The 25229-nt window shown below is 42.7% G+C and overlaps 1 protein-coding gene across 1 annotated transcript in view; it reads left to right on the top strand.

Moving 5' to 3' along the window:
• nav2a (neuron navigator 2a) overlaps positions 1–25229 on the top strand; it is a 331375-nt gene that overhangs the window by 228233 nt on the left and 77913 nt on the right. The window contains 5 exon segments of the mRNA XM_034163924.1: positions 3702–3862; positions 3998–4180; positions 12627–12679; positions 21285–21308; positions 21620–21694. Coding sequence (XP_034019815.1) covers positions 3702–3862; positions 3998–4180; positions 12627–12679; positions 21285–21308; positions 21620–21694 — 496 coding nt within the window.

Genomic DNA, 25229 nt, shown 5'->3' with positions numbered 1-25229 from the left:
CCTGACTGTAACCTTTGATGAACCTCCTGTAAAAATTTGCAAAGCCGAGGAACTGCTGTAGTTTCCTGCGGCTTGTTGGTTGGGGCCAATCTCTCACCGCCGCAACCTTAGCCGGATCAGGGGCGACGGAGTTGGAGGAGATGATGAACCCCAGGAAGGACAAAGAAGTGCGGTGGAACTCGCACTTCTCGCCCTTCACAAACAGCCGGTTCTCCAACAACCGCTGTAGGACCTGACGTACATGCTGGACATGGGTCTCAGGATCCGGGGAAAAGATGAGTATATCGTCCAGATATACGAAGACGAACCGATGCAGGAAGTCCCGCAAGACGTCATTTACCAAAGCTTGGAACGTCGCGGGGGCGTTAGTGAGGCCGAACGGCATGACCAGGTACTCAAAATGACCTAACGGGGTGTTGAATGCCGTCTTCCATTCGTCTCCCTTCCGGATCCGAACCAGGTGGTACGCATTTCTAAGATCCAATTTCGTAAAGATTTGGGCTCCATGCAGGGGCGTGAACACTGAATCCAACAGAGGTAACGGGTATCGGTTGCGAACCGTGATCTCGTTCAGCCCTCTGTAATCAATGCATGGACGGAGTCCGCCGTCCTTCTTGCCCACAAAAAAGAAACCAGCACCCATCGGGGAGGTGGAGTTCCAGATCAGCCCGGCAGCTAAGGAGTCCCGGATGTAGGTCTCCATTGATTCGCGTTCCGGACGTGAGAGGTTGTACAACCTACTGGACGGGTATTCAACGCCCGGGACTAAATCGATGGCACAATCATACGGTCGGTGCGGAGGAAGAGTGAGCGCCAGATCTTTGCTGAAAACGTCAGCAAGATCATGGTACTCCTCTGGCACCGCCGATAGATTGGGGGGACTTTGACCTCCTCATTGGCTGTAGTGCCGGGGGGAACCGAGGATCCTAAACACTCCCGGTGGCAGGTTTCGCTCCACTGCGTCACAACCCCGGACGGCCAATCGACCCGGGGATTGTGCTTCACCATCCATGGAAAACCCAAGATCACTCGGGAGGTAGACGGTGTTACATGGAACACTATCTCCTCCCTGTGATTCCCAGACACAACCAAGGTCACTGGTTGTGTCTGATGTGTGATTAATGGAAGCAGGGTGCCATCTAGTGCTCGCACCTGCACTGGTGCCGGCAGATTTCCACCAGAGGGAGCCCTACTTCCTTTGCCCATCTGCTGTCCAGCAGATTCCCTTCTGACCCCGTGTCTATCAGTGCTGGGGCGTGAAGGGTTAACTCCTCACAAAGGATTGTTACTGGGATTCGTGCCGATCTGCGGGGTCTTTCCGCGTGTGTTATGGCCCACCCTTAGCCCAGTTTCTAAGGACGGGCGTTGTAGTTTGACCGTTTTGGGGCAGTCCTTCTGCATATGCTCACAAGAGCCGCAGACAAAACATTCCCCGCGGGCCAGCCTCCTTTGTCTGACATTTAATCTTACTTTGGCCCTGCTCGTGTCCATAGCCTCCTCAGCAGGGGGAGCTGTAGCCCCACGGGGCTCTCTGGCAGTGAAGCGTGGGGACGACATCACCTTGTAGGAACCGGAAGGGGGAGGGACGGCTCGTACCCGGTCACGCCCCCCGGCCTGCTCCCGACGATGCTCATTCAAACGGTTGTCTAAGCGTATAACCAAATCGACAAGCCCGTCAAAATCCCGCGGTTCCTCCTTAGCCAGTAGGTGCTCCTTGAGGACCGGTGACAGTCCATTTACAAAGGCGGCGCGGAGCGCAACGTTATTCCAGCCGGACCTCGCTGCCGCGATGCGGAAGTCGACTGCATACTCGGCTGCGCTACGGCGCCCCTGTCTCATCGACAGCAGCACGTTTGAAGCGGTCTCGCCTCTGTTGGGATGATCAAACACTTGTTTGAACTCCCGTACAAACCCAGTATAAGACGTTAGGAGCCGTGAGTTCTGCTCCCAAAGCGCCGTAGCCCATGCGCGTGCCTCTCCTCGAAGCAGATTAATAACATAAGCTACCCGGCTAGCGTCTGATGCGTACATGACGGGGCGCTGTGAAAAGATGAGCGAACACTGCATGAGGAAGTCCGCGCACGTCTCGACACAGCCCCCGTACGGTTCCGGAGGGCTTATGTATGCTTCAGGGGATGGTGGGGGGGTTTGTTGAACGACCAGTGGTACGTCTGATTCAGGCCCAGGACCAGCCAGAGGAGGAGCTGCAGCAGCGCCCTGATCGTGCGCTTCCACCCTGGCGGCGAGAGCCTCCACTCTCCGATTAAGGAGGACATTCTGCTCGGTCACTAAATCCAACCGAGCCGTGAAGGCGGTTAAGATCTGCTGCAGCTCACTCAACACGCCTCCCGCTGACGCCTGCGCTCCTGGCTCTTCCATTGGCCGTTCACGCTCGAGCTGACGCCCCTCGGAATCCATGACGATTGGCCGAGAAATCCTGTTGGGAAGGTGTCGTAGCACGGACCCACAACAGGGGGCGCAAATGAACGGACAATGAGTAAGCCAAAAGGTAACAATTTAATGTTGTGACAATACACAACTAAATATACAGAAATTGCAAAGTCAATTAACACCAGGTGACGTGTGGGCAGGCTCGAAGATAGAAGACCCCGACGAGAGAGAGGCCGCGTCCCACACGGCCTCCACCACCAACGGTTTGAAGAACACCGGAGCCGCCAAGTCCCGAGTCCCCAGGTGACCTCTGTCTTCGGCTGTCGAACCTGGTACTGCTGGCAAAAGCAGAGACAAGATGAATGAGTGTAAGTCCTTACACTCAGTGGTCTATAGTCTGTACACAGTCAGGAGGAGGACCTCCACCTCCGAATCACACACTCGTGCAGCTCCTTGTGTAACCACTTATCTGTAGCGCAGTCGTCGTCGTCACGCCACACGCCAATTCCCCAGATAAGGGCGAACACCACAGGATACCGGCTGCAACAGAAGTTCAGAATCCACTCAATGATATGAGTCAGCAGAGAAGTTACCTCTCGGTAGACGATTTCTCGGCGGGGAGGTGGAGTTGCAGTCCGGCTTAAGTATTGGTGTAGATGAGTGACAGCTGGTGTGATGAGTGACAGCTGTCACTTCCTCTGGGTCTGGCGCCCTCTCGTGCTTGGAGCCCGCACTCCAAGCAGGGCGCCCTCTGGTGGTGGTGGGCCAGCAGTACCTCCTCTTCAGCGGCCCACACAACACTTCCAACACTAATGATAATGTGGTGTAGATGGGCTAAAAGGTTAAGTATTTCCTTATTTGTAAAACCTATACTGAAGTACAACCACAGATCTCATTTTGAGATGCAGACCATAAAATTATGTCTTTATTCTCGTAAAAGTTTTTTTCTCATAAAATTACGACTTGGTTCTGGTAATATTTTGACTTTATTCTTGTAATATTATGGACTTTATTCTTGTAATATTCTGACTTTATTCTTGTACATAATATTATGACTTTTTTCTCATGAAATTAGGACTTTATTCTCATAATATTATGACTTTATTCTTAAAAAAAAAAAAAAACTCAGTGTGGCCCTGAAAGGCCACCGTACTTACAGTTGCACATTTTTTAGAAATAAATTACGGGTCTTCATAGAATCCAAGACCTGACGAAGGACATGCTTTAGATTGCGTGCACTTTTGATTCAGCTTAGTCACACTGTCAGTCTCAGTCTTAGTCTGTTCTGTTGTGTGTTTTGTGTTACGTAGGTACACACCATCCACTCAACTGCGAGGTCATGAGGAGGCCCGTGATTGGCTTCGCTCCCACTCCACCAGTGGGTTGCAGGACTCAGCCAGTAACTCTCCATTCTCTCCCGGCTCCAGCCTCACCTCGCCCTCCGGCACTCGCTTCAACTTTGGTCAACTTGGTATGTAATGTGCAGGACCTACAGAGGCACCTGTGGTTTTGTTTGTTCTTTGCTGCTTAATTCAAACTCTTTCAAAGCGTCACAACGTAATAGAGAATTGCTACAATACCAAATGTGCTGCGTTTGTCCTCACAGCATCCAGCCCAACCTCAGCGGCACAAATCAACCTCATCGGTATGCGCAACAACAGCCTGACCAATCAGGATGTTTCCTTTGACCCGTGCAGTGACAACCGCCTCAGAAACTCCTGCATGTCACTTGATGAGAAGACACGTACCATGAGCCGGTCTGGATCATTTAGGGATGGATTTGAGGAAGGTACAAGTTGACAAGTGTTGACAGATGGCATGTTAATGGATGGATCATGATCGATGGTAGATAGAGTGAGGATGGATGGATGGATGGATGGATGGATGGATGGATGGATGGATGGATGGCCAGAATGATGGCTCATGATCGATGGTAGATAGAGTGAGGATGGATGGATGGATGGATGGATGGATGGATGGATGGATGGATGGATGGCCAGAATGATGGCTCATGATCGATGGTAGATAGAAGATGAATGATGGATGGATGGATGGATGGATGGATGGATGGCCAGAATGATGGATCATGATGGATGGTAGATAGACTGAGGATGGATGGATGGATGGCCAGAATGATGGATCATGATGGATGGTAGATAGACTGAGGATGGATGGATGGATGGATGGATGGATGGATGGCCAGAATGATGGGTCATGATCGATGGTAGATAGAATGAGGATGGATGGATGAATGGATGGATGGATGGATGGATGGCCAGAATGATGGATCATGATTGATGGTAGATGGATGGATGGATGGATGGATGGATGGATGGATGGATGGCCAGAATGATGGATCATGATAGATGGTAGATAGACTGAGGATGGATGGATGGATGGATGGATGGATGGATGGATGGATCATGATCTATGGTAGATAGACTGAGGATGGATGGATGGCCAGAATGATGGATCATGATCGATGGTAGATAGAGTGAGGATGGATGGATGGATGGATGGATGGATGGATGGATGGATGGCCAGAATGATGGCTCATGATCGATGGTAGATAGAAGATGAATGATGGATGGATGGATGGATGGATGGATGGCCAGAATGATGGATCATGATGGATGGTAGATAGACTGAGGATGGATGGATGGATGGCCAGAATGATGGATCATGATGGATGGTAGATAGACTGAGGATGGATGGATGGATGGATGGATGGATGGCCAGAATGATGGGTCATGATCGATGGTAGATAGAATGAGGATGGATGGATGAATGGATGGATGGATGGATGGCCAGAATGATGGATCATGATTGATGGTAGATGGATGGATGGATGGATGGATGGATGGCCAGAATGATGGATCATGATAGATGGTAGATAGACTGAGGATGGATGGATGGATGGATGGATGGATGGATGGATGGATGGATCATGATCTATGGTAGATAGACTGAGGATGGATGGATGGCCAGAATGATGGATCATGATAGATGGTAGATAGAGTGAGGATGGATGGCCAGAATGATGGATCATGATCGATGGTAGATAGACTGAGGATGGATGGATGAATGGATGGATGGATGGCCAGAATGATGGATCATGATTGATGGTAGATAGATTGAGGATGAATGATGGATGGATGGATGGATGGATGGATGGATGGATGGATGGATGGATGGATGGCCAGAATGATGGATCATGATAGATGGTAGATAGACTGAGGATGGATGGATGGATGGATGGATGGATGGATCATGATCGATGGTAGATAGACTGAGGATGGATGGATGGCCAGAATGATGGATCATGATAGATGGTAGATAGAGTGAGGATGGATGGCCAGAATGATGGATCATGATAGATGGTAGAGTGAGGATGGATGGCCAGAATGATGGATCATGATAGACGGTAGATAGACTGAGGATGGATGGATGGATGGATCATGATTGATGGTAGATAGACTGAGGATGGATGTATGGATGGATGGAATGATGGATCATGATAGACGGTAGATAGAGTGAGGATGGATGGATGGCCAGAATGATGGATCATGATAGATGGTAGATAGAGTGAGGATGGATGGATGGATGGATGGATGGCCAGAATGATGGATCATGATAAATGGTAGATAGAGTGAGGATGGATGGATGGATGGATGGATGGATGGATGGATGGATGGATGGATGGATGGATGGATGGATGGATGGCCGGCCAGAATGATGGATGGATGGCCGGCCAGAATGATGGATCATGATAAATAGAAGATAGAGTGAGGATGGATGGATGGACAGAATGATGGATCATGACAGCTGATAAGTTGGGTTGCATTGCCAGTTTTGACCAAAATGTCGTAATTGACGTTCCCTCACAATGTAAGCGAAACCCCTCATGTTACTTTCCCTAAGTAACTGTTTGTTTTACCCAAAGTCAGTCCAGTCGTATCCAGAGATCATCTGAAGAGACCTTGTACCAAAGACATCCAGTAGTCAACTTAGGTCACCGGTTAGCGTCTAAGTCTCACAGTTGTACAGAAGGACAGAAAGAACCCCAAAAAACTGAGCCTTTGTTCTTCTGTAAAGATGCCATGACTCCATAAGGGATCTGTCAGTCTTATAGTCCAAACTATGACAGAAACAAACGTCACTGCCGAGATAAGTGGATCTCTACATTTGACACTTTCAGATATATTTCTGATGGCCAAGTCCAGGAAGCCAGACAATCAGATTCCTCACTCGGGTTGGCAATTGATGCAATCAGAGAATCCACTGATTCCCCAAAGATCACGGCATCATCCCAAAAATCACCGTCAGAACATTCTGCACTGGAAACAAGCGCACTTAACCGCTTGGCCGCTACGCCAACTCTCCTTTCTCTATTAAAGTACATAAAAAAAACACACAGTTGCATAAATCCTAGGATGCATAAGATTGATGGTACCAAATACACACTCAGCGCACACCGAACGTGCATGTGCACTTTAACACAGATTGTTGTTCTTACTGCCACCCCCCCGTAGGATTGTTATGTCTGTCTCTCTTTTTCACGGCTCTCTGTCTCTCTTGTATCTTCAGAAGATGAGATAATTACACGGTTTGTGAGTGACAGGCGTGATAATGCACCAAAAAGAAAAAAAAAAAAATCCCCTCCAAGTCAACTTTGTGTCTTTCTTTCTTTGTGGGTGTCAGATCATCGTTTTTGTGTGTTTTGTGTGTGTGTGTGTGTGTGTGTGTGTGTGTGTGTGTGTGTGTGTGTGTGTGTGTGTGTGTGTGTGTGTGTGTGTGTTAGGGAGGTGTAAAGTTACTGACCGTTGTGCGGCTGACAGGACAAAAGTCTCCTCGCACACAGTCACACAGGTCATGTTTGACCTGACTCCTCCCACGTTCGCCGTACAGTCAGAACCGTACTGACCGATTGTCTGCGTTCCACCCGCTGAGCCGTTCACAGCCTCAAACCTTCACACACGGATTAACTGTGTCATTTGCAGAAGCGCAGTTCATTCTTTTTTCTCCTCGTTTTTCTTTTGTTAAGATGGGAGTCAGTAAAGTTCACATTTCAGATGAATCACAGTCAGGCGTCTAATGTTTATTTAATATTCGTCATGCCAGTTATAAGATTTGATATGGGTTTTTTTTCGCCCTGCCTTATTTCTGTTATTTTCCATATTTGCAAAACAATTTCCCTGAAATGACATTTTTCACAATTAAATAATGTTATTTTTAGACAATTAATTGTTTGCCCCATAAGAAGATAAATGTATTGTTTTTTTTTTATTGTTATTTCCACATCCCATGATTCATGGTGACATATTTAATTTAGCAGATTCTCTGTCAACATTCCAAAACCAGAATTGCAGTTATGAACAAACCGAGTAAAACCATGTGTTCTGAAGCTGGAAAGATTCTTTTTCTTCTTCTTCTTCTTGATAAAGGACTAATGATTATATTTATGGTGATTGACAGATTCCTTCAGCGGTGTCCTTATTTATATAGTTCAGAATTGTCTATAACGTCTATATGCCACCTACTCTCTTTCAACATCCAGTCCTCCAGTGGCATTTTACCACAAATTAAACAAAAGTGGATACAGATGTCTCGAAGAATGTCGTCTGTGACATATCGCATTTTCTGAAGTATAAGTCGCACTGGAATATTTGTCATATCTGTCCAAACATTTGCCATGCAGAGGAAAAAACAACATAATCCACATTTATTTTTGAAATGTGGTGCTTCTGCTTCTTGCAAGCCTTCAAGTGCTCCCCTGTTTTCACTCGGGGTCGCTACAGCAGATTCAAGGTGGACCTGCATGTTGAATTGGCATACGTTTTAGACCGGATGCCCTCCCTGACACAACTCCACATTACACTGGAGAAAAGTGGCAGGGGTGGGGTTTCAACCAGGAACTTACCGAAATGAAACCAGGCGCACTAACAACTTGGCCACCACCTCCTACCTCTTACAACAAGAAGCAAAATTAAAATAATTTTTCTATGACAAAAAAACAAACAAACTGTGTTAGTGAACAGAAGCCAACGAGCTGATTGTTATTGCATAAAGTACAAAACACAATTAAACTGCTGCTTTTGTCCACTAACGTGTGTGTGTGTGTGTGTGTGTGTGTGTGTGTGTGTGTGTGTGTGGTGTGTGTGTGTGTGTGTGTGTGTGTGTGTGTATATACATTTCCCCATAAATCATCACCTTTTGCCACTCATAAAGTATCATTGAGAACCGCAACATGTACCTGTGTGTTATCATGTAGTGTTATGTTTTTGCTGTTCCTGCTGTGTGATACTATCAAGGACTCCAGCTGTGGTGTTTTCTCTGAATGGAAGTGTAAGTGTGTGTGTGTATATATATACAAACAATATGAACAAACTAATTCTGGACAAGTTATTGAAATTAACATCACATCTGTCATTTTACAAAGTGAAAATATCAGCTATATATTTTAGTTTTAAAGTAATGCACTAATTTTGAAGGTTTTAGCATTTAGACCAGGGGTGGCCAACCAGTCGGAGACCAAGAGCCACATTTCTTACTGTGTTACAGCAAAGAGCCACATCGGCACACAGGCACATGAACATGGGCACACAAACATTACCCATCCTTCAGCGTGCACGCACACGCACACACACACACACACACACACACACACACACACACACACCTCTGCTCAGTCACATTAATTGTAAATACCCCTACAATAGTAAGACAACAGGCCAGCAACATCATACACATGGGCACACACCCCTAACCATCTCTTCCTCTCCCTCACTCTCTCTCACACACACACAGGCTCAGCCAGATTGATGTCACTCCTACATGATAACAAATAACAAATGCCCCACACCAACATGATAATGACATATTTACTACAGTGCCAAGACCACAGGCCAGTCATTTTTCAATAATCAATATAGCGTGCACTTACTATGCATGTTGCTTAGTGGGACTTCTGGCATTCCTTCCCTTGAACAATCCTCCTCAAATCTGGCTCGTACTCCGTTGTTGCCACTCAAAGCAATTCTTTCACATGGGTGTCAGTCATAACAGAGTGGTGTTTTGATTTGACGTATTTCATGGTAGAAAATACAGACTCACAGACGTACGTTGAGCAAACATTGACAGTATTTTAAGTGCAGCCGTTTTGACATTGGGGTATTTTTCCTTTGACACACTTGTCCAGAACTCAGTGGTCCCTTCCCTTAAAGCAGGTTTCAGGTGGTCCTCCTCAGCGAGATCAATCATCTCCAACTCAGCGGCTGCCTCATCTGCGACTAGAGGGGTTTTCAAACAGTCTGTATCCACATTAAATGGGTCGACGAGGAACGTGATCTGTGGCCTTTTCAGTTGTAGATCGTGGAACCGGATCACAAAGGTTTCATGCAGGTTTTCAACCAGAGTTGCATATCTGGCTCCTTGCTTATTCAGGGTGGCACTGGTGACTTGCCCGCTAACTTTTAGCAGAGTGGAGAAATGCGTTAATCTCCCTTTTGAATATGTGCCTTGAACAGCTTCAGTTTGTTGACAAACACAAACACACTTTGCACCAGATCAGGCAGCACTTTCATTTTACCCTGCAGGGTAAGGTTCAGTCTATCCAAGTGGCCCAACATGTCGACCAAAAAGGCCAAATCCAAAATCCATTTGGGATCCGAGAGCTGGGGATAGTCCTTGTTCTTCTCTTCCATGTAGAGTTTCACAGCATCCAAAAGTTCAAAGAAGCGAGCGAGTACCTTTCCCCTTGACAGCCACCTCATGGTGCAGTGCAGTGTAGTGGCAGGTCACCTGGAAGCTCTTCGTCCAGCTCAGCGATGAAATTCTTGAATTGCCTGTGATTAAGAGCATGTGTACGGATGTAGTTGACGATTTCCATCACAGGTTTCATGATGTTGTCTAAATTCAACGATTTAGACACGAGTTGCTCCCTGTGGATGATGCAGTGGAAATTCCAAAAGTCGGGAAATGTTTTGTCGGCTTTGCACAGCCCCACGAGCCCGTTTACAGATCCGATCATGGATGGTGCATCCATCCGTGGCTATTGCGGTTAGCTTCTGTAGGGGCAGATTTGCTTTCTCAAATGCAGCCATCATTGTTTCTTTCACATCTATGCCATGTGTTCGGTCTTTCAGTGGCACAATATCCAGGAGCTCTTCTTTGATCACACACTCCTTTGACACAAAGCGTGCAAATATTGGCATCTGAGGCTTGTCTTGTATGTCACAACTCTCATCCAATGCGGCACTGAAATACTCGCATGCTTGAAAGTCAGAGTGCAACTGTGATTCAATAACTGTGTTAATGTCTGATATTCTGTGTTCAACAGTGTGGCAGGACAGTTGGAGGTCTGATGCCATGCGTTTTAGTTTGTCGTTTTCAGGAGACAAGATTTCAACAGCGTCACTTATGCATTTTTTAACGAACTCCCCTTCGTTGTATGGCTTTTTAGCCCGTGCAATGTTCCAAGCCAGTTTATACAATGCAAGTGTTACTGTCTCTGACTGCTTCGTAAATTTTTTGAAAACCTGTACCTGCTTTTCTGCCTGACTTTTCAAAGTGGTCAGCTTGTGCTTGCGAAGTTCAGTCCCTTTTGGAAATTCCTGGTCAATGTTAGCGTGGAGTGAGCTGAAGTGACGCTAAAGATTTGAAGCCTTGAAATGCACTAATGATGACTGACTTATAAGGCAGAATGGCTTGCCATTACATTTGACGAAAAAATATAAATTCTCCCACTCTGTTAGAAACGTCCTGTTTTCATCTTCATATTTTCTTTTTGCAGTGCATTTTTTTCCCTGCCATTTTGAGATCTGACAGAAGATCGACCCCCTGACCTTCTTCTTCTTCTTCTTCTTCTTGCAATTTTTCTTTTTGCACCTGCGCATTTGCCATGATCTCGAAATACCGTAATGAACCCAAGTGAAGCACATTCAACAAAATTACCGTATTGAACTTAAGCGAAGCGAACACACACAAATACACACACAAACACAAACTTGGGCATGAACGTAAGAGCCGCATGACACCAGGCAAAGAGCCGCATGCGGCTCGTGAGCCGCGGATTGACCACTATGGATTTAGACATACATGCCGCAATGCATTATGGGAACAGAAATAAATAATAGTAATACATAAATAATAAATAAAAAAACATAATTTGGATAAAAGAAGCGGATTTACCAACGGAAAAGAATTTAGCCACCACAACTGCAAAACTACAATCGATTGCCTCTCAAAGGGAACATTAGTTTCCTGATGTCAGCAGTGATTGGTTGGTTGTTATAACCATATACTTAAAGGTGTGGTGGGTTTTACAAATAAATCTGTATTTGTAAATATGTCATTTTTTTCATTTGTAAAAAAAAAAAGGCAATTTCAAAACTGAAAATTCTGTTTGCTAAGTGATTCATCATTCTTAGCGAATGTGTGGCAAATGCTCTTCACACTGCCATGAACACTGCCATCTACTGGCCAGTAGATGGCAATGTTCATGTCAAAAATAGACAAGAGCATTTGGCTACACTGTTACCACCGTTTGTGGTGGTACTGTTCCATTTCTTTTGTATCCACAATCTTTCAAAAACAGACACACATGTGGAGGATATGAACACAAAATTGCAGACAGGGGATCCATGGTGTCCATATTTCATGTTGAGCATAAGTGAGTCTTCTGGGCTCTAAAGAATGGCGACTGTGAAGTCCGTAAATCTATGAGATGTTAACATTCTCCCTTGTTCTTATGTTTCTGCCTGTGTCTGAGAACCAACCGGTCTCTCAGTGTGGCTGATGATGACGTCACACTGCTAATCCACTCTGATCTGCTCTTAGGCCCAGAAACAGTGCTGGTGTTGTGGCCCGGCCTTTGATGCGTGATCAGTGGCTGACTCATTAGCCATTAGTTGCGCCACAGTTCAACGGTAACATGTACGGGTTTTATCTTTACAACCACAGACAGTGATCAGGCCAACGAGGACGTTAGTGGTCAAGTTGTAACAGGCAAGATTTCTGGGGAATAGTAGTTGAGGGGGTGTGGCCTGCAGTATTGTCACGATTAGTGTGTGTGTGTGTGTGTGTGTGTGTGTGTGTGTGTGTGTGTGTGTGTGTGTGTGTGTGTGTGTGTGTGTGTGCGTGTGTGCGTGTGTGTGTGTGTGTGTGTGGTCTGCTTAGATTCTTATTTATTGTGTTCACACTGGAGCTCACTGTTGTTTTTGATTTTGTCTTTTCAGTTCATGGATCGTCCCTGTCTTTGGTTTCCAGCACATCTTCCATTTACTCAATGGTGAGAACACACATGAAGTCTGCATGTCATAGACGTAACAAGGCAACAGTGCACAACAACCACGCCCACGAAGCTAGCATAAAAATCAAACAAGAAGATGACCAAACCTTCAAATTCCACAAAGGTCACAGGTTCTGAGAATCTGTCCTCACACAATGATCGGTGAACAAAAGACCTTGGGCTGTCCCAAGCTGCTGCTTCACGGTGAACACGTTTTTGTCCAAGGGGACAGACTGGTGGCCTCAAACTGAGTTCATTTGAGCCATGAAGGTTGTGTTGAGCTGCCACCGGGTAGACTATTGGTTTGACTTCAGATGTGTCCACTTTTAGCCACCTGTCTCCTTGGACAAGACAGTTAGTCTGCATCAACCCAGTCCACCAAGCTGGAAATGGCTACCAGCCTTGGATAGGGAGGTAACCTGTGATGGACTAGTGTCCCATCCAGGGACACACGTTTCACAAACGGGAGCTAAGCAGCGGTCCGATTGGTCGAGTGAAGACTACCTACAACTGCTCTGCACATACGACTGAAACAGGAGTAGTGCGGCAAATAACTGAAACAATACTTCACATGGTGATACAAGCACCAAATCCAGCACAAATTCTCCTTAGACATTGCTCTTATGAAAAAAATGACAAGCCACTTGAATTTTCAATAGGTGGCCACGTAGGGGTTAATTGAAGAATTACATAGAGTCAAAATACATACATAGAGTCTGCATTTAATCATTAGTGATCGATCTCTGCTCCCCTCCACAGCATGTCTTTTTCCTGGTTCTCTCCCTCAGCCCCAACCAGTCCCAGCAGAAGACTGCCCCTCCCTGAGCCTGGTTCTGCTGGAGGTTTCTTCCTGTTAAAAGGGAGTTTTTCCTTCCCACTGTAGCCAAGTGCTTGCTCACAGGGGGTCGTTTTGACTGTTGGGGTTTTACATAATTATTGTATGGCCTTGCCTTACAATATAAAGCGCCTTGGGGCAACTGTTTGTTGTGATTTGGCGCTATATAAAAAAATTGATTGATTGATTGATAAAAATGCTCCAGTCACATTGAAAATTATACCACATTATTTGTCTGATCATAAAGAGTCCAAAAAGGTATAGTTTGGACTATCTATGACTGAATGTTATGGAGTTATGGAGTAAAAACCTTAAGAATGGTGACAAAGGTCAATTTCAGTTTGTACAGGCGTCAAAAGTTAAAGTTGCTCCAATTTTAGTAAAAAAAAATTGTGTAAATTGTTAATTGAGCTACTTGGATTAATAAATGGAATAGTTTTGACTGTGTTGAATGCTTTGTCTCTAAAGTAAAAGTCAAATAATGTTTATGTCCACTGAATTCTATGACATGTGACCTATGTTACCCCGTAACGTGATAACTAAGCATGATACATGGTGCAAACTATTCCTTTTTGAAACCCTATTAACTCATCCAATAATTTTCATCACCTTTGAACAAAATTGGAACAACTCACCATTCTTGTTGTTTTTACCCCATAACTCAATAGACTTCAGTCATAGATAGTCCAAACTATACCTTTTTGGAATCTTTACCATCAGACAAATAATGTGGTGTAATTTTCGATATGACTGGAGCATTTTTATATTTAGACCCCTATGTCATTCTTCAATTGACCCCCACGTGGCCGCCTATTGAAAATTCAAGTGGCCCGTCGGTTTTTTCAAAAGAGTAATATCTAAGATGTACTTTTGCCAAATTTGGTGCTTGTATCACCATTTGAAGGATTCCTCTGTAAATATTCTGTTATCTGCTGCACTAGAGGAGCTGGGTCATTTAGTGACCCATGAGGTCGCACGTTAACATAGAGTAACCTAATTTCTCCCTGATAACATACAAAAATATCTGATTGAATCCCACGTCGATCATCAGCACTGCACAAAACATTTATCTATGTTCAATTTATGGTTACGTTTTGGGTTTGGCATCAAAATGTGATGAGTTAATTAGGTGTAAGAATGAGTTGGTTCAGCAAATCAACAGCTGGCTGATCGATGGAACAAACCTGATTTGTCTCGTGATGTGCATTTGGTCGAAGAGGAGGAAATGGAACGTGCGTTACTTTGGATCCCGAGGACCAGGAGTGGGAAACGCCGTTCTTTTGCTATTAAAACTGTTGGATTCTGCTCACATATCTCAGCTCATGCAGAAAACAGAGTAGAACCTTTTTACTTTGCCCTGTGAAATTATGAAATACTGCGTTCAGTAAACACACTGTTACATATTTACCCACTAATCTTTTCTGATATCTGACTCAGACGTGCTGCTGGAGGCGGGGGAAACAAAAGGGCTGTCTGTAAACACAGGCACATATTTGGGAGCCAATCAGAGGCTGGTGTTTTGAAGCAGAGCCCCTCCCCCTCCTGTCTGTGTGGGTTGGTTTACTCACCTGCACAGGTGGAGCAGAGACACTCTCACACAGCGGATCAGAGCGCCGTCTGCTCCTGCACTCTCACATCAGAAGACGCTTATAACGGAGTCACCATGATGGCGACATTATCTCTGGCGGGCACAGTCACATCCCGGCTACAAACGGTAGGGATGAAGCGGAAGAGGAGGGGCTCGAGTTTGGCGCGCAGAAAAAAACGCTGCATTCTTCTGTTTGAGTTTTGTTAGATTTTAGCTGGAAGGCAAACATGTCATTACTGAGAATATGAGATGTTTCCTCTGAAAGCCAGTCCTTTGTGTTGTTGTTCTAGGGAGTCCGGTGGGGGGGTGGGTGTCTGAAGAAGTCCTTGGGGGTGCAGGAAGGAGCTCGTAGAACTAATCAGCTTCATGCACAGCTACTGGCTCTGAAATCTAGTTTGATTTTTAGGCTGATGTACGATCTTAAAAGTTCTGATGATGTCTCTTCACCCCCCAAAGTTCTTTATGTGTTACCTGCAAATATTATCTGGTCCAGATGCCGATAACTAAGTACATTTGGCACATTGATGGTCTGAGTGCTGCTCTGTGTTCGAGCTTTGCTGTATTCCTGTTACATACCTTTATGTTCAGTTTTGGGGTAAAAGAAAAAAACCCTTTATTTATTTATTGATATATTTGTGATTGGTTTTCTTGTTGATCAATGATCCATACCTGACTCAGGTGTGAATGCATCACTTCATTTAAAAGCAGAATACTTCATGTGTGTACATAGACGTCCAGCAATATGCATGACATCAACAAGATTAGTGATAAACATGTTTAATGCAACATTCAACGATGGAAATGGGTCACTGAAATTACATTTATTAATTAGCTTATTGTCGGCAGTATGGTTCAGCCCAGTGTCACACTTATGTCATGATGTCGCATGTCGCCAAATGCTTGCTCATAGGGGGTTGTTTTGACCGTTGGGGTTTTTCTGTAATTATTGTATGGCTTTTGCCTTACAATATAAAGCGCCTTGGGGCAACTGTTTGTTGTGATTTGGCGCTATATAAATAAAATTGATTTGATTTGATAATGCCGTCACAAAATGCGTCACATTTTTGTGGCACAATCAAAGCCTAATCCTAACCATAACCCCACTGTAGCACTTTTAGGTCTTTTATTTGATGTAAAGTGCATTACAAATCAAATCTATCATTATTATTATTATTATTATTATTATTATTATTATTATTACATGCAGATCAAACTTAGTCTGTTTATTAGTCTGTTTATTGAGAGTGCCAGTTTGTACCTCAATGTCACAAATCAGAGTGATTGAGGCACTTTTGATTGAGATACAATGCAAAATGTGCATCAAATGGGCTTTTCAATATTAAATTAAAATGCCCACAAAATCCACAATTCGGATCAGATCCTGATCAAACTTTGGTGATAGTGAGTGTCAGTCTGCAACTCACTTTCAAATATGAGAGTGATTGGGGCACGTTTGATTAAGACCGACCGAACGGTACCCCCCTAAAAATCGCATCATTTCTGTGCGTCAGCCACAGTTCACTGATTATCACCTCGTTTCTGCTTAAAACTGCACTGCAGTCATCATCTATCTAAGCGACAGATATCTGAAACTTTTGTACAACAATCATTTCCACATAAATTCAGCATTATTTCATCATAAAAGACGGAGGAAGCAATCAGAGCACAGCAGCCAGACGAGCTGCTGCCGTTGCGTTCACTGCGCCTCCGTCATTTCAAAGCGTCAGTAGCGACTCACCGATTATCGCCTCGTTTCTGCTTAAAACTGACCTTAGAATGATTTAAGATGTTTTTCCTTGTCATCTGATGGTTAATAATCACATTATTCCCTTTGGTTGCTTTGGTTGTAGAGACTCTGCTGTGGTTCCAAATGACACATGCACAGTGAAGGCAGGGCAAACCGATTTTTAGGGGGAGACCATTCGGTCTGCAACACTGGATCAAACTTTGTCCGTTAATAAAGGTTACCATCCTACATAACACTCAAGTATGAAAGAATTTTGTTGTTTTTTTGACAGACTTCTGAATTTCTGAAAATTGGTTCAGTGTTAAAGAAGATTTTTCCAAGATTTTTCCTGACTTTGACCTTTGACGAATGACGTTGAAAATTGAGTAATTTCTTGCCTATCAGGATATGACTCTTCGGTAAAAATTACATAATGATATACGAAAAATTGTGGGCTCCAGGCTGTTCACAAACAAACAAACAAAAAGGGGTGAAAACATAACCTCCTCCAACTTCGTTGGCAGAGGTAATTATATAAACAGAATCAGTTCTGAGTGGGAAATCAGACTCGTTGCACTGATGAAAGCCTTATAGCTGCTGTCAAATCTGCTGAAACGTCTCTTGTTTTCAGTCCTTGGAGATAGTTTGTGTAGTTTGTGCGCTCTGACAATCCCATAGTGTAAACACCACAATGATGTCAGCGCACAGAACTAGCGTGCTGGAGTTTAAACCATTCAAGGGCGCAAAGCCTTGTGACGTAAGGTAACTAGGCAACCTGAGATCTATTTGTGTAAGAAGACACCTACATAAGGTAAACTTGAGTAGACACAAGGTGTTAGCATGATCAAAGGCTCTTTTATTTGCACTTGACTGCAGGAAGTGATCAGCTACACTTGCGCTTGAAGGCAAACATTTATTTGTAGTTGTAAGTTTATTAACCTCATCAGGTCAAAAAGAAAAAATATTTATGGATGTCACATGAAAAAGAATACTAAGATGCATTGTGGAAGTTTGTAGATGTCTGTCAAAGTGGGAGCAAGAACAAAGAAAACAAAGAAATTTCAAATCAGAACCCTGTGGAACACCACAAAAATGTCAGCACTCTCTGGCTTGTGTTTTTTTTTTTTTTTTTTTTTTTTTTTTTACTGTTTCAACAATCTGCATTCTGACGTTTTCCAAGATCACTTTTTGGAAATTCTTCCAATGAGTTAGAGAAAACAAGAAAGCTCACTCAAAAGGTGCTTCAGGCATGCCTTACAAGTTTGACGTTGACTCATGCAAATTAATTCTTTGTGATCCAGTTGTACCACAATTTATGGTTCTGTGTGGCCTGAACATAATCAACTCTGTCCAAAATTGAACATGCAGTGCATCCAGAAAGTATTCACAGTGCTTTACATTTTCCACATATTGTTATGTTTCAGCCTTATTCCAAAATGGATAAAATTAATTTTTCCTCAAAATTCTACACACAGTACCCCATAATCACAATGTGAAAAAAGTGTTTTTGAGATTTTTGCTAATTTATTAAAAACTAAGAAATCACATGTACATAGGAATTCGCAGTCGTTGCCATGAAGCTTAAAATTGAACTCAGGTACATTTTGTTTCCACTGATCATCCTTGAGATGTTTCTACAACTTAATTGGAGTCCACCAGAGGTAAATTCAGTTGATTGTACATGATTTGGAAAGACACACACCTGTCTACATATAATGTCCCATAGTTGACAGTCAGAGCACAAACCAAGCATGAAGTCAAAGGAATTGTCTGTCAACCTCTGAGACAGGATTGTCTCGAGGCACAAATCTGGGGAAGGGCACAAAAACATTTCTGCTGCTATGGCCTCTGCTGCATTCATCAATGGAAGAAATTCAGATTCACCAGGACTCTTCCTAGAGTTGGCCGCCCGTCTAAACTGAGTGATCAGGGAAGAAGGACCTTAGTCAGGGAGGTGACCAAGAACCTGATGGTCACTCTGTCAGAGCTCCAGCATTCCTCTGTGGAGAGACGAGAACCTTCCAGAAGGACAACCATCTCTGCAGCAGTCCACCAATCAGGCCTGTATGGTACAGTGTCCAGACGGAAGCCACTCCTTAGTAAAAGCCACATGGCAGCCCGCCTGGAGTTTGACAAAAGGCACCTGAAGGACTCTCAGACAATGAGGAACAAAATTCTCTGGTCTGACGAGACAAAGATTGAACTGTTTGGTGTGAATGCCAGGTATCATGTTTGGAGGAAACCAGGCACCATCCCTACAGTGAAGCATGGTGGTGGCAGCATCATGCTGTGGGGATGTTTTTCAGCAGCAGGAACTGGGAGACTAGTCAGGATTGAGGGAAAGATGAATGCAGCAATGTACAGAGACATCCTGGATGAAAACCTGCTCCAGAGTGCTCTTGACCTCAGACTGGGGTGACGGTTCATCTTCCAGTAGGACAATGACCCTAAACACACAGCCAAGATATCAAAGGAGTCGCTTCAGGACAACTCTGTGAATGTCCTTGAGTGGTGCAACCAGAGCCCAGACCTGAATCTGATTGAACATTTCTGGAGGGATCTGAAAATGTTTTTGTGAACCGACACTCCCCATCCAACCTGATGGAGCTTGAGAGGTGCTGCAAAGAGGAATGGACCAAACTGCACCAAGCTTGTGGCATCATATTCAAGAAGACTTGAGGCTGTAATTGTTGCGAAAGGTGCATCAACAAAGTATTGAGCAAAGGGTGTGAATATTTATGTACATGTGATTTCTTAGCTTTTTTGTTTTTCCAAAGTAAGTTTTTCCATATTGTCATTATGGGGTCTTGTAAGCAGAATTTTGAGTGCAAAAAAAAAAAAAATGAATTTACTCAATTTTGGAATAAAAATGTAACATAACCAAATGTGGAAGAAGTGAAGTGCTGTGAATACTTTCTGGATGCATTGTATTTATTCGTCTTTCAACCATTATTCGCTCCAAATTTTTCAGTTAAACAGTTATGACTTTGAGTTTTCAAGGTCACCCATGATAAGTTAAAGTTGATGTATAAATTCTTATCATATACCTATAAATGATACGCCAATATGATTGGATAAAACACTAAAGAATAAATAACGATACACCCTTTTCGCGGACGGGTAAAATTTTTCATACCACCCAAGTAATCAGCCAATCCGGACAGTGGAGCGGTGCCACGACGAAGAGGCACGGTAAGAGGAACTGTGAAATACTGGTGAGTCACTATTAACAATTTCTTACGTGTCCAACCTCGTAGGTTGATCGTTAAAATTAAGTTAGTTCTAAAAGCCATCATAATTATTTATAGGAAAACATTCTATTTTTTCTACTAAGGTTTGAGCTTTGAGTGTTAACACAGGAGAGAAAAGTGAGAAAATGTTCATGCCTGTTTGAGAAAAGTGTATAAAGTGTGTAGTGAGGGGTTTTACAGCCTTAAAACATCTATAATAATTGTAAAAAATAACGCTGACTACTTCGCGGATTTCGCCTATCGCGGGTTATTTTTAGAACGTAACTCCCGCGATAAACGAGGGACCACTGTATATGATAAAATCGTTATCAAGTTGTTTTACCAATGAATATGGCTTTATACACCCTGAAGAAAACCATTCAACATTTATCATTTATTGGTATATGATAAAATCGTTATCAAGTTGTTCACCAATGAATATGGCTTTTTACACCCTTCAGAAAACCATTCAACATTTATCATTTATAGGTATATGATAAAATCGTTATCAAGTTGTTTTACCAATGAATATGGCATTTGAGATTAATATTAGCAACAGGTTTACCTTTAATCAGTTCCATGGAATATATAAGCACTGAGCCAAAACTGGTCCAAAGTCACCTCGACTTTGGGCCATTTTTTCTAAATCATATCACATTGTTCTTGGCTGACCTTCATCTGTCTCACCAAGTTGGATCTAAATCAGATGAAATCTCTTTGGAATTGTTTGCGTACAGACGGAGGCATCGGTCCAGAATCAATGCCACCGCATGCACTGCTGTATGAATATGGTACGTTTTTGGTGACATGTTTAATTTTTGTGGAAAGCAACTCATCGCACAGCAATAAGCTGGTTTGACGTCAAATGAAGGAAACATCTTCAGAATGCATGTTTTGCAGCGATGCGTGTTGCGCTTTGTGGATTCTCTGCTCATACGTTTTGCTGTCGGTGTTCTCCGACTCTTGTACGTGAAGCCTTACAGCCACAGTAGGACTCAAACAGGTGTGAGTGAAATGCCTTCACAGGAGGACAGCTCTGATTTCTTGCACGTTACACCACGCCGCATCCTGCACACTTGATGAAGCACCTGGTTTCCATGGAGCTGAGAAGTCAAACAGGATACGAGCAGTCTAACCTCCGGCAGACCTCCTTTCTCATTAAAACATGTCCGATTCACTCAGCGGCTTCTCTAATGGTTTTCTCTCTCTTCTCCTTCTTTCTGCAGAACGAGGAGAAGTCTCAGTCTGAGGTAAGTGCCCGCCGCATTGCTCTCTTTAATTTGTGTGCACTGCTTGAACGTGTCGGAACACGGAGGCATTTTCACAGTCGCATTTAGTTGCACGTGTACCTGTATTGTGAGTTACCCTGTAGCAAAATGTGGTTCCGCTCTGAACACCTGCGCACACCTCTGTGTGCCTCATCTGTTAACATGCATGCATCAGGGCTCTAATCTGGGAGCTTTTCATTGTGTGTCTGCATGTGTGTGTATATCTGGTGTTGCATGTTACCTTCACGTCAGTTAGTTCTGCTCTTTAATGTAGTTTGCTTTTGCGTTCTTAGATCCGTAAGCTGCGACGAGAGCTGGACGCTTCCCAGGAAAAGGTTTCCGCCCTGACAACACAGCTGAGTGCCAACGTAAGTGAACAACTTACTTTTCCAACTTACTGTATCTCTGAAGTGATGGTGGACAACACATTGTGTTATATTGTGGATAAACCTTTCAGTAAATAATCTAAGTAGTTATTCTGTTAGTGAATTTAAATGCACGAAATAGTATTATTAAATAATTGCAATATTAATATAATTAGGGTAAAGGAATGGCAACTTGTTGAAATTATATTAAATATTTACATTTCTGTCCAAATTTTTTTTCTTAAACATTAAGTGTTTTATTATTTGTTTCACAATATTTATTAGTATACCTATATTAACATTATTGACATTATTACAATAATGTCAATAATGTATTACATAATTTACATCATTCGCCCTATTGACGTATCCCATAATCCCTTGCATGCCAGCAGTGTTGCCACAGTTACTTTGAAAAAGTAATCTGATTACTGATTACTCCTTGAAAAAGTAACTTAGTTACTTTACTGATTACTCAATTGTAAAATTAACTAAGTTAGATTACTAGTTACTTTTTAGTTACTTTTCCCAGCTGTCGACAACAACCCTCTGCCACCTCAACATGACGATGTTTTGCCAAAACTCACTTTATAGTCACCCTTTCTTGACTTCAATGAAAATAAATACTTGTTTTATAAAAAGTAAAATAAAGACCTCTTTCTTGACCTCATATTTAACTGTTGACAGCACTGTAACAGTAAAACTTGCAATTTCGAACCTACATTGTTTATAAATGTAACTATTATATTCTAACATTTTTCTAACATTTAAATTCTCTCTAAACATTTTACTTGTCGAAATTATTATTATTTTAAGCAATATTAGTTGTAGTAAAAAACGGCTTCAAAATTGCACCTTTAATCTAGGGGTGTTGTGGGGGGGCACATCCTTGCCCCATGCCTCCATTCAATCTGGATTCGCCCCTGCTTTGGCGTTTGAGCACAACAAGTGGATAACATTTATTTATGCAGAAAACAGGACCAGATTTACAGGTAAGAAAGTTTTATTGCGTTTTCACATCATGTGGTCCTCAGAAAGAGAGTTTAGGTGCATTTGAGTGGAAAATAGTGTTAGTTGTTGACGCGTCGAGGAGGATCAGCTGTTTTTAACGACCAGATACAAAGTGGCTCAGCTCAGAATTCTAAATAAAGGAGGAAAAAAAAGTATAAAAATGTCTTTGTAAAGCTCAGTGCAGGTGTGCTGATCACCGCGCGTTAAGAGGTGAGGACGAGTCGAGCAGCTGCAAAAAACCGCAGATGAAAAGCTCACAGCTCGCTGAAAGTGGGCAGTTCAGTCGAACCCCGACCTCCTGCCCACGGACCAAGTTTAATGCTGCTATCGACCCACCTAGAAAAATAATAGTAACGCACAGTGACATGGAGAAGTAACTTTAATCTGATTACTGATTTGGAAAGATTAACGTGTTAGATTACTCATTACTAAAAAAAGTGGTCAGATTAGACTAAATTACTAAGTAACGCGTTACCGGCATCACTGCGTGCCAGAGAGTCGCTGCAGTCAAACAGCATATAGAGAATCCACATGATGACAGTTGTAAATGAATATTATTCTACAAAAATGTAATTTTTTATGCTTTTCGTCACATTAATAAGAGACTGCTGCATGATATCCTGAAAACCTGCTAAAACAATTCTAACAAATAATCTGTGTCTGCTATGTTTAATCTGTGTGGAATTTAATAAATGGAAACCAAATTTCAGACATCTTATATATATTAGTCTGGAACAAAGAGGTCAAACAGTGTTGAAAAAAAACAATAATCAAGATGTTAAAGAGCAAACTTCACTTTCCCCCAGAACAACATGATCAGGAAGCGAGCGTAGCTCACAGCAGCTCCCATTGAAAATAACGGAGAGACAGACTGTGTTTCTTGCATGTTTACATAAAACAAACGCAATAACAACGTCTATAAACCCAGAGAATATATTCATGAGAATTTTAGGCACAATATAAATCTAGTTTTATGTTGTGATGTTAATGGTGTTGTCTGTGTGCAGCGGTTAAAGTGCAGCGTGATCAGAGCGTCTCAATGCACTTCTCAATGTTACTGAGATCTCGCAGCGCGGCGACCTCTCCGAGGTTTTTGTGGGATTGGAAAGGTCAATAGGGCGAATTAACTAAAAGCTTTGCTCACTGCATAACTTTAGTATGAACGTAACTAATGCATTTATCACTGATTTTTTTTTTTTTTTTCTCCAATAGCTCAGTGCATCCTGAAATCTAACATTTTGCTTACGATTGAATACAATTTCATCTGGCTGAATAAAATAGAACAAAATTTTCTGATCAGGGTGATATAGGTTTGGTCATATTTTTATTATTATGTCAACAATATGTTTGGTAGGATTGAAGGTACCGTTTGGCACACAGTATCTTGAATCTTTTTGAGATGGCTGTCAAAGAGGAACCTGAGTTTTGGAGATCCATAATATTACTAGGGAGGAGTGTTATTTAAAAAAATTTGGAAATCTATAAATGTTTGCATGGAATATGTAAATATACATAACAGTATTATATACATAACATAGGTAATATACATAACAGTATAACACTAATAAACCATAACAGTATAATTTTTGGGTCATTTGGTTCCAAAAACCCATATGGAAGAGCGTTGGAAAATTTCAAATAACGTGTGTCGTATATGTGCTGTTGATGTAGAAAACCACTCTGTTGCTTATAATTAGTTCATTGTGGCTATGTCATTCTTTACATGTGATGATTATACTAAACTGATGTTCCTGAAATAAAAACTTCATAGATTTTGTTTGTTACAATTGATCGTAACATATGTACTGAAATTTGTTTTTTTGTCAATTACTCTGGAAAAAAAAAACACCAGATAGGCTTATTGTTACTATAGAAGTTGAATATAAACTTGGGGTCAAGCAACATTTGGAGCCAAATTTCAAGTCTCTAGGTGCAGCGGTTCTCAAGATATGACATTTTCGTCTATTTTTGGCGATTTTTGTACCCAATATCTTCACTGGCTCCGTCCATATGGGTTTTTGGAACCAAATGACCCAAAATTTATCCTGCTATGGTTTATTCCGTGTATATTTCCATATTCTATGCAAACATTTATAGATTTCCAAATTTGTTGAAATAACACCCCTCCCTAATATTACTCTGGAAGCCTTGGCTCAATTTTTTTAGATTTTTTTTTTCCTGCTCTTAGAAACAAGAAACCTGCTATTGTTTGTACTGCTGTAGAACAGTTCAGAGGACATGGAGCTGAACTGCCAACATGTAGACCTGGGGTTGAATCCTGCTCATGCTACTTTACTTGGTTGTGTCTTTGGACAAGACACTTCATGTCCATTGTCCCAGTTCACTGAGCTGTAAATGAGTACCAGCCTTCTTTGGGGAAGTAGCCTGCGTTGGACTGATGTCCCATCCATGGGGAGTTATAGAGTCTTATCTGCTTCACACTACGGAATCTGGAGATAAGCACCTGAACAAACAGGTCCTAGGGCCTATGTACGTAGGACTTACTACTTCTTAAGAGCAAGAAGGC

The sequence above is a fragment of the Thalassophryne amazonica genome, chromosome 2 (genome assembly GCF_902500255.1).
Source record: "Thalassophryne amazonica chromosome 2, fThaAma1.1, whole genome shotgun sequence".
NCBI classification, from domain to species: Eukaryota; Metazoa; Chordata; class Actinopteri; order Batrachoidiformes; family Batrachoididae; genus Thalassophryne; species Thalassophryne amazonica.
This window is presented reverse-complemented; position numbering and strand designations above follow the sequence as displayed.